This window comes from Sceloporus undulatus, chromosome 6 (genome assembly GCF_019175285.1).
Source record: "Sceloporus undulatus isolate JIND9_A2432 ecotype Alabama chromosome 6, SceUnd_v1.1, whole genome shotgun sequence".
Classification (NCBI taxonomy): domain Eukaryota; kingdom Metazoa; phylum Chordata; class Lepidosauria; order Squamata; family Phrynosomatidae; genus Sceloporus; species Sceloporus undulatus.
In genome coordinates this window covers 128,470,784-128,481,633 of record NC_056527.1, presented here as the reverse complement: position 1 = coordinate 128,481,633, position 10,850 = coordinate 128,470,784, and the positions used below count along the sequence as shown (strand labels likewise).

Below are 10,850 nucleotides of genomic sequence, written 5' to 3'. Positions count from 1 at the left end.
TGGATAAGTGCTAAATTAATTTATATTCTTGTGTTCTTGCCAGAACCTTCCTGCCATCACTGTATCAAGCACAGTATTATGTATTCTGACTGCCAGTAGTAAGACAGCAGGCACATGTACATCATTTGCTATTTGTTAACAGGCCATGCCAGGGATAGCTTTTGGTACCTTTTTGTGTACAAAGGAGATGTTTTAATGTGTATCTCTTTTTAATTTTCCAAGCTGCCATGGAGGTAATTTTTCTGTTTCGTTTCATCAATAAAGAGAAACAACATGCTGCTGTTTAGATCAAGAAAACAAACTACACTAGGGAATCCATAAAAATGGGAAGATCATTGGTGAGCAAGAAAGGTTAAGAATAGGTATTGAGAGTCTTCCCACTAGAGGAAGTAAAAGGCAAAACCCAAGGGAAAAAATTAAACCCTCCTAAATGTATAGCTGGCCCAAATTTATCCAAGGGCTCGTCTTGAAACAGGCCAGATGGCAAACCACATATTGCTCTGTCAGCTCACCAGACAGATTTTCAGCTCATGTGAATAATTTGCTCCACACAATTCATCACATTCTAAAATTAATTTCTGGACGATATGCACAACCCAATGGATCATGGATATATAAAAATTGCATCTCCATCAAATTCCCCATATGGGCAGCTAGATGTTTTGCAAACCTTCACAGGCATCATCTTTGAGACGAGAACTACACACGTATGCAACAAAACGGCAGTCTGTTCGTAAATGCCAAACTGTAATTGAATCTTTGTACAGCTGGATGGGAGGGATTTTGAGAAGAGATGCAGAAACAAATAAAGATAAAAGAACCTCAATAGCCCCTCTATTGTTAGTATGCAAGGGACAGGTCAGCTCTGGGTTGATAGGTGGACAGGAGGCCATTAATGAATGCTAGTATACAAAGCATGAGAAAACTATGGGAGGTAGAGGAAAAACATTATCCATTTAATAACTGGGAAAGACAGTTGGCAGCTTTGGACCACTGCCAAGATCCATCCAGCTCAGAGCACATGGTATTTTTGCCTTTGAGGAAATAACATATTGGAATTGTTAGTGTGGACACTTCATTTTCTTGCATCCTATTTGACTACAAGGAATGTAGATGGCTCTTGCGTATAGATGCATCTAAATCTTTTACAGGCCAAAAACCCAACAACAACAACAACAACAACAACACCTTCACAGAGGTGATATTGGCATGCAATACCCATTAGGTATGTTTGCTTGGGCTGATAGAAGTTGTAAATCTGAACAATATCTAATCTCGGTGTACATAAGTGAATACCAACACACCACATGGCTTACAGATGGCCAGTTTGCACATTGCATCTATTGTGATATACTAAGCTATCAACAATAAGAAGAAAATCAATGCACTTGAGATGTAGATACAGTGCAGAGCTCAAAAGACAAACAAATGGGTCCTTGAACAGATCAAGCCTGAACTCTCCCTGGAAGCCAAGATGACCAAAGTGAAGCTGTCATACTTTGGCCACATCATGAGAAAGCATGATTCATTAGAAAGGGCAATAACGATAGGAAAGGTAAAGGTTAGAAGAAAGAGGAAGGCTGGAACTAGATGGATAGACTCAGGCAGGTCATGGGCACGGATTTGCAGGACATGAGCAAAGCAGTGATGGACAGGAGGTTTTGGAGATGTCTCATCCATAGGGTTGCCATGAGTTGGAGTTGACTTGAGGGCAGCTAACAACAACACAAAAAGCTGTCAGTAGTATTATTATCTAATTTTATAATCTATCTTTAGCCAGCATAGCCACACCACCTTAACACTGACAATCAAGAACACCTTCTGTAAGAAAGCAAGGCAGGTATTGCTACTCATAATCTGTGCGTGTACAATTCCATATGTGCATAAAGAAGATCCATAAATATATTTTTGCAGTGTTCCTTTCAACCACCAAAATAGCTTTGCACTTTGAGTCTCCAACTCCCACCCAGAATCCAGAGTGTTCCACAACCAAGATAAAGATGGATCACATATTAAGATCTAAGAGCACCATACTGTGGTCAATTATGAAATAGCACCTTAACAGAACTCCATTTAAGGTATACTGTATAGTTAAAACAAATTTTATTCTCCCAGATAGGTGGATGTGCTTTAGTGAGAGATAATCTAAGCAACACCTGAGAGTGGAGACTTCTGCTTGTGTTTTGGTTTAAAATAGGAGTAGTCATTTGCCTTTATTCCTCTTAGCCATTCAAAAAAGGAACTTAATCCAGAACAATATTCAGACCACAACTGCAAAGTGTCCAAACTCCAAACTAAGCTCCTCAACAGCATTTACTTCCACCTCTTATTACAGGTATGCAACTATTTACCTTCTCCCTCTCATGCTTTTCTATTACATACACCCTCCATCCAAAGGCACACACTTTTATCTGCTTTTCAACATCTGAGCACACAGTCATTGGGAGATGTTGCCTCCAGATCAGTTTATGACAAACTTAGAAGCCATTCACCATCTACATGCTACAGTTTGGGTGTCCTAATTTCACAAAAGTGTCTTCAGTCAAGATCAGCTTTCTCCATTAAGCCTTCAGAGTTTGTCATAGCGAGAAATGTTGGCTAGTGAGATTCCACATAACTACTTTTTTGATGTAGCAGGACAAGATGGTGATGGACACATAACTCCAGTTCCTACACCCCAAGTATCAGCTACAGCCATGTTGTAATTTGAGGAAATGCATAATTCATTTTTTTTTTTTTTGCTTCAGCTGCTCTGGGTGAGCCTTTCAAACCCATTTTCCCCATAATAATTGTCTTTGTTGTTTCCAGTGATTTGATAGAAGTAGATGAATGAATGCTTCCTTTTCACTTAGAGCCTTCACCTCTCTTTAGATAAGACTTGGTGACATGGGGCTATTGATCAGAGCCAAAGTCTCTTCTGGGTTTTTTGGTATAGACATGGCTTGACTGATTTCTGGTGTCAGATCCCCCATCTTTGTTTCACTTGCATGGACAAAACAGATGGTCAGGCTTCTGCCACCATCCAGCAAGTCATCATCAGAAGCATCCTTCCCAGCTGGGTGAGTCACTTGTACTTTCCCCTTTGCCATAGGCTTGGCTTCACAAGGACCAGAATCTAGGAGGCCTGCTTGGTTCTTAAAAGTAATAGGATCAGCCCAGTCCATTGGTTTCTTAGTGGCAATGTCTAGAGCACTGTTTTCATTCTCCTGGCCTCTTACCATCATTCCCTCTCGTGTTTCATGTCTTTCTTCTCCAGTTGGTAAAGCATGAACATGCAATAATACACTGAGATCCTCCACTACCGATTCTTCCAGGGTTGAACTTGTGGAGCAAACATCTGGATTGTCTGAAGAATGATAGAGTGTTTCATAATGGTCATCACTTGCTTTGCTCAGTGGGGAGGTCACTGGAAGTGTACTGGTTGTACTCACACTGTCAAAATCTTGTACCCTGATGGGCACACAGAGAAGAGAGAGAGAGGGATAAAGAGAGAGATTATTCTTTTGGAGGCTGAAGACTCCATCGGTAACCCTTTGCTCACCCCTGCAAACTAGGGAGTTTAAGCTTTTCATAGTACCAAAATCGGCCTCCAGAGCACTGCTGGAGGACAGATGATAGACAACAGTGCAACAGCAATTTTGTCTGTTGTAAAATTTGTTTTAACTCATTCCTGTCTGATCCCATCGTGTGCCCGGGTCAGCATTAAAATTGCATGTGATAAACTCCTAGGAAAATCAATAATATAAAGCTATCTTATACTGGGGAACCTTTGGCCCTCTAAATATTTTGGAGTACAACTCCCACAGCCCTTACCACTGACCATGCTGGCTTCTGGGAGCTGCAGTCTAAAGCATCCAGGAAAAGGATGATCCATCCTTATTTAGGACAGAATTCTGCAGTTGTGGCTTTATACTGGAGTTCCAGGGGCAAGGACTGAGTGTGAAAAACTACTGCTTGACAACTAAGAAGTGTGATGCAGTGGCAACTTACTTGCTAGGAGCTTCCATGGGTAAGAGAGTAGAACTTGAGAGCCCGAGTACATCATTTTCTGGAGCATCCATCTGCTTTGTGGAGGAATAGTCTGCATTCTGCAATCTCCTCTGCAGAACAGCCACTGCAGGGAGGAAAAACCAGTCAAGATTGGTTTATCAGGTTAATTTACCTGGTGTGTTTGTTCCACAGAAAGTTCTCTCAAAGGATGTAGCCACAAACACTTCAGAATCATCCGTTCAAGGCATTTTGAATGAGAACATCATAGAGGAATGTCAGATATAATGTTAATTTGTATTGTTCAGTTGGTTTTACATGAACTGGATTTTGAACTGTGGGCAAAAGTTAGAGACTTTGATGAAAAATAGACACTGTTGACAGGGCTCACTTAAAACATTTTGTTGCCGCAGGGAAAAGATGACACCACCTTAGTTCCATGACATACACAAGCTGACCAGACTGCCAGTTACATTTTTTATTCCAACACTGGTGACAGGACAGCATCTTCTGTTGCAACTCATAGCAGCAAAATAGCTCAGGCAAACACAGAGCTGTCATATGGAAGCTCTATGCACTCTCTGCTTCTTATCACTAACTGCCTGAAGCAACAACCCGACTCTACCTCATTGCAGGGTTGGCACTAACTATTGAGATGCTTTCTTAGTCCCATAGAGCTGGCACATCCAGGTCAATTAGTTTACGGCTTTATGAAAGAAAAAGTTTCCAACAATGTAGAGGAATATCTCTTATGCCCTTTAGGGCCCATGAAAGTTACTGATGTATGCGAATATCAACACACATGACTAAATCAAGTACATAAGAGACCTCCTGGATCAAATGAAAGATCTGTTTAGCCCAGCATCCTGTTTCCAGTAGTGGCCAAGCAGACAAGAAGCCAACATCCAGGGTCCGTGGATACTAGCATTCCCCAGTTGTTCATCACCAACACATGTGTCTCCCTGATTCTGAAGGCGATATACTTACATCATTACTACATATACCCCTATTTTCTGGGGAAGATGGGTCTACAAAGAGATTACCCACTGAATTTGATTTCTCTTACCTGCATTCTCCATTTCCAACATGGCTGCCTCTGCTTCAATTACTCTCCGCTCTAGATCTTGCTTCTCCATCAGCTGGCACTCCAGGTAGATCTTCAGCCTCTCTATGAGACTGAACTGTGTACAGTCAGCCAGCTCCATGTATAGGAATAAGAGGAAATACCATCGCATGTCAAACTCAGGCTTTGCAACACATACAGACATCATCTTGAACCAAAGTTAGTCCATCAGTACAAACGGTCTGGCCCAGATGATGGTTTGGAGCAGGGAAGAATGTATACATATTTGCTTTTGGATATTTAATTGTGATGGAAAGAACTTGCAGAATAATTTGGAGGAAGCAAGCAGGTTCCTCTATTCTTAGCCACACCTTGGCTACAATCCTGTATGGTCCAATGGGGCTAATAGTTCTACAGCTGGGCATTCACTGACTCTGGGAACCTGTTGTAGGTTTGTTGCAGCATACACACCCCACATATCCATTCCATGCCTGCTGGTAGCTGTGATGGATCAGAGAAGCATCTGGTTGTGTCACTAGAGCCAAATGTGAAATGTGGTCCATGGGGTCCCCAAGTTCTCAATCACATCATCATTTTATGTATGGTTATGGTAACATAGCCAGATACCCCCTTCCCCAGCTCTCCATCAGGTAGAATTGCTGTTTGAGGGGGGATTGCAACAACTCAAGGGTAGATCCATGGATCAGTGCAGAGGGAGGAAGAGAATATTAACATCCACATGAATCAAAAAGGGACATACACCAGTATAAGGATGACTTATGTTTGCAAATGCCATTAACAGGATGCCAGTGTTTGTGTGAGTGTGCATATGTGTACCTTCAAGTTGCCTGTCAATTTATGAAGAACCCTGTGAATTTTTTTAGGAATTTGTCAGGCAAGAAATATCTTAAAGGTGGTTTGCTGTTCCTTTCCTCTGAAATATATATCTACTGAATCTGGTACTCCCTGCCAGGCTCTGTTCCAAGTACTGTATTAAGCTGACCTTGCTTAGTTTCCAAGATCAAATGGGATCTGCTTCCTTCAGAGTGTTTAGATCAAGCAATATAATCAAGTATATAAAGCCTTCCACCACCCAAATGACTTGTTCTACCTCTGGAAACACAAGACGGCCCATTTCATTTAGCTGGCGGGACAATTGCTTGTTGTTCTCCATCGTAGTATGCAGCTCTTGCTCAAGGTCTGCATGGAAAAAAACCCCATAATGTCAGATACTTCTAGGTTTTAGTGTAAGCGTCCTCCTCCCTCTTGTTGTTTTTGTTGTTGCATGCCTTCTAGTCATTTCTGACTTATGGCAATCCTAAGGTGAACTTATTATGAGGTTTTCTCGGCAAGATTTGTTCAGAGGGCATTTGCCCTTTCTTTTCTCTGAGGCTGAGAGAGTGTGACTTGCTTAAGGACATCCAGTGGGTTTGCATGGCACAAGGTTATATCTTCTAGGTGCCATTGAATGCTGTAGCTATGGTGCAAAAGGCATGCTGCATGTAGTTAACAAAGCAGCAACATTCATGTTTGATCCAAAGTTGGATCTTTTTATATGTATCCTCATTTAAAATATTTATCTTCATTTAAATTTAAAAATATTTTTTGAAGAACACCCTTCAAATAAGATGTTTTACCATAGATGCGCCTCAGGTACATTTCTTCAATATCATGACTTGGTGTGTCTATGGTTTGATGCATCTCTTGAGGGAGAGAGGCTTGAGCCTGCTAGAAGGAAATAATACTTTGTGATAAGACTTCCTACTGCTAGTACAGACCCTCCAACTTTCCTGGTTTGGCAGGGACAATATCTTCTGCCATTCCACTTTTTCAGCTGCTTTTAAAATGTCCCAGTGTCTCTCTCCTCCTTCCACTTTCCCCCTTTGCCCCGGGCTTGCTTTCATTGCTGTAAACTGGATTGACAGTGCAACAGTAGTTGCATTCAGTGTGTTGGGGCAAGAAACTCTGTGCTTGATGGTGGAAAGAAAACAGGGATGGCGACAACTGAACCTTTTTTGGTATTGTTCTACTGCATTCAGGAGATCATCCTGAACAAGGCCTGGGAAACTTACTTTTTGGACTATGAGAATCCTCCCCCAGCCATCATGGCAACTGGTGGCCCCATCCTTGTACTCACATTTTCCTGGACACTATCATTTTCTGGGTTGATGTGGCTGTCAGAGATGTCACCAGATTGTTGCTGCGGCTGCTGCTGTGGGGAATCTACACTGAGGAAAAGAGCACAGCTATAGTCATATCTGGAGAACATGGAGGAAGCAGAAGCTGCATAGTAGAAGTGACAGCAAGAAAGAGACCTTCCTCTACTGGTTGCTCAAAGCATAGACTTGATACAGCAAAAGCTGGAAATTAAAATTTTTGAAAATCATTTTAATTCTTAAGAAGCAGTAAGCTTGAGGATTGTAAAGGGACATTAGGGAATTCAGTGCCAGTTTCCAGTTTGGAGAGAGCTTCCAATACTAATTTCGTTCAACGATAATTCCCAGAGTTGTCATTCAAAGCAACCTTTACAACCCTTTCCCAAGATCTGGGGTGTGCGTATGTCAGGCAAACCATCTTCAGAGTTCAAGTAGCCTGTGAGATTCTCACTGCGCACCCTGTATGCAAAGGGATTTTGGAGCACCTTTGAGACTAACTGAAAGAGAGATGTTGGCAGCATGAGCTTTCGTAGACTTGAGCCTACTTAGGAAGCACAAATGCTTTTTCAGTCAGCTCAAAGGTGCTACAAGAACCCTTTGCATACTTATTTTCCAGACCAACACAGCTTTGTATTTGATGGACCAGTTTTGGTTACATAGCACTGAAGATAACCATGACAATTAACTGAGAGACATTAGAAGAGTAACTGGATGGTGCTAAGTACTGACATAACCTTCTCTTGTAGTGGTTGTGTCCTTTTACTTTCCCTCCCTGAAACAGAGTTCAACCACCAATAGGTCATTCTTGTTTACATTCTTTTCAATGAATTGCAATAACTGCAAATATATATCCATCCTGAACAAAGTCCTATAGCACCCACCTTTAGGAGCCAAGCAACAAAACACTTTCCATATACCAGGACACCCAGCTTTCTGACCAGCCATGACAAAACTATGGAACACCTTCCTTCCTTAGAGTCTACTGCATCTCCTTTATATCTTATCTGGCACAGCAATCAGGGAACACATGCTGCTCACTAATTAGGCTGGGATTTCAGATGTGCACCTATTTTAGCTTAAGGTAGTCAGTGTTTCAACCGGCCCCTGTAGCTGTGCCTTCAGCAAGTCTGATTAGCAGTAATTAGCAGATCCAGATTCAGTTGTTGATTTTGGGGAGCATTGCACATTCCCAGTGGTATGGACAACTGTGGTAACCCCTTACTGTTGACCATATTGGTTGAGGCACTTGGGAATTCAAGTCTGAAACACATGGAGGTCCTCTTGGAGGAAGAAATGTGTTCCTCTGTCAAGAAGTTCCTCCTAATGTTGAGGTGGAGTCTCTTTTCCTGGAGTTTGCATCCATTGTTTTGTGTTCTAGGCCTCTGGAGCAGCAGAAAACAAGCTTGCTCCATCCTCAGTGCGACACCCCTTCAAAGACTTAGTGAGATGGTACGGAGTATTAGTTTGACTAGTAATTCAGGAGACTTGGGTTGCAATCGTCATTCAGCAATGGAAAAACCACTAGGGTCTAATCTGTAGTGTAAAAATAATGCACTTTGACACCACTTTAACTGCCATGCCTCAATGCTATGGAATTCTGGGATTTGTAGTTTTGTGTAGCCTTCTCCTTCAGAGAGCTCGGGTGCCACAACAAACTACAAATCCTAGAATTACATAGCATTGACCCATGGCACTTAATGGTGTCAAACTGCATTATTTCTGCAGAGTGGATTAGACCTTGGTCATACTGAGCAAATTACATTCTTTCATCTTTAGAGGACAACAGTGGCAACCCTCCCTTGAATAAGCCTTGGCAAGAAAACCATAGGATAGCATCACCCTAAGTCAAAATTGATTTAAAGATACAGAACAGTAACTAATAGAGGTATTCCTACAATATAGATTTTGGAATTTGGGTTATGATTGAAATACCTACGCTTGTATTTGTATGACATTACCCCTGTCAGTTCTACACCACCTAGCTTTTTATCATGTTTTATATGATGGGTTTTCTGTTTTAATGGTCTTTGACTGCACAATAAAGATTGATTGACCAACTGTATTTATGACTTGAGGTAGTTCGAAAGACCCACAAAAGTCACCATGTGTCATTGATTCATTTATTTTAAAATGTCCCATTATGTGTATATATGTGCCTTGAAGCCACCTGTTGACTTATGGTGACCCCATGAATTTCATAGGATTTCCTCAGGCAAGGAAGACCCATCAGAGCTAGTTTTGCCTGTTCCTTGCTCTGAAATATAACACATTAGTGGTCTCCTATCCAAGTAGTAACTAAAGCTGACTCTCCTTAGTTTCCAAGATCAGACAGGATCTGTTGCCTTCAGGATATTTAGGCACATAGTATACTTGTATTAATTAGTTAACCAAGTCAAGGATCAAGGCAGTATCAATAGCACGTTTCCACATCTCCTAGTCTAAAAATGTAGACAATTCTTCCAAAACCAACAGAGAAAACGGCATGTCTATCACCTAAGCCACAGTTTGGAGGGATACTCCCTTATAACGTGCAGCATCTGTGTATGAACATCTCCCCTCCACTGTGCTGGTGTAGCAACTAGTTAGATAATTCAAATTTATATCCAATGTCCAGTGTTCATTTTGCATGCATGTACTGTAAATGAAAGGTGATGTGGTGGCTAAGATGCCAATTTCTGTTGATTGTAAAGTCTGAAAGTTGGCCATTTGAGGTCTAAGTGCTGCATGATGGAGTGCATTTTTTCATCCGTTAAAAGATATCTTATTCGGACAGATTCCCAGCTATTAAGAGACCTTGATTTCCCACAGGAGAAACACCAGTTGAGAATCCTAGATTATGAACCAGACATTCATCTGATTAAAATGAATGGCCAGCTGTCATAACTGTTAGCAAAGATGGCTTTTCTGCATCAACGTATTGTCAATGCAACCTACTTAAATATCAGATTGGTTGGGGGTCTTTCCCCTCCGCTAAAATAGAATAACATTAATCGTATTTTGTCTTTGTTTTTGTTAAACTATTGTTTATTACGTGAAAGCCAGTGTGATATAGTGGTTTGAGTATAGGACTAGGACTCTGGGAGACCAGGGTTTGAATCCTTACTCAGCCATGGAAACTCACTGGTTGCCTTTGGACAAGTCACATTCTCTCACCCTGAAAGAAAGCAATGGAAATCCTGAGGATCCTCATCCTCAGAGGAAGGCAACAAACATATCATGTTGAGAAAACCCTGGGATAGGTTCACCTTAGGATCTCCATAAGTTGGAATCAAGTTGAAGGCACACAACAGCAGTTTATTTAAGGAGAAAAGATAAGAGAAAATCTAGGTCTAGCAAGCTAAGAAGACCTATTTCTTGCTAATGGAACAAAACCAAGATGCCTTCTGCTCTTATGAAGAGGATGGTGAAAGACAGAAAAGAAAAATGACACTAGCAATGTAAGAGTACCAGTCTAACAAGGAAGGTCAGTGTACACTGAGCAGAAAAAGGACAATCTAACTCCCCTCCTCCAGTCTATATGTATCTATACTCCTTCCAATGCAAACACATGTATCTGCAGAACAAGCTGGGTGGCTTGGTGTCACTTCCAACAAAGGGTGGGGAACCTTTGACAGTCCAAATGTTTTTGACTTTAAATCCCAGAA

The 10,850-nt window shown here is 41.4% G+C and overlaps 1 protein-coding gene across 2 annotated transcripts; it reads right to left on the bottom strand.

Moving 5' to 3' along the window:
* Window positions 1-2,096: 2,096 nt before the first annotated feature.
* Window positions 2,097-6,734, bottom strand: LOC121935140. 2 transcript variants are annotated; one of them, XM_042476304.1, is made up of 4 exons: window positions 6,688-6,734; window positions 5,054-5,186; window positions 3,991-4,114; window positions 2,097-3,450 (listed from the first exon to the last, which is right to left on the bottom strand). In XM_042476304.1, exons 1-4 carry the CDS (start codon window positions 6,688-6,690, stop codon window positions 2,868-2,870), a joined length of 843 nt encoding a protein of 280 aa, XP_042332238.1. In that variant the 5' UTR covers window positions 6,691-6,734; the 3' UTR covers window positions 2,097-2,867. The 2 variants fall into 2 exon arrangements, with proteins under 2 accessions (XP_042332238.1, XP_042332237.1); XM_042476303.1 differs by lacking the exon at window positions 6,688-6,734 and having other exon boundaries at window positions 5,054-5,769.
* Window positions 6,735-10,850: the final 4,116 nt, after the last annotated feature.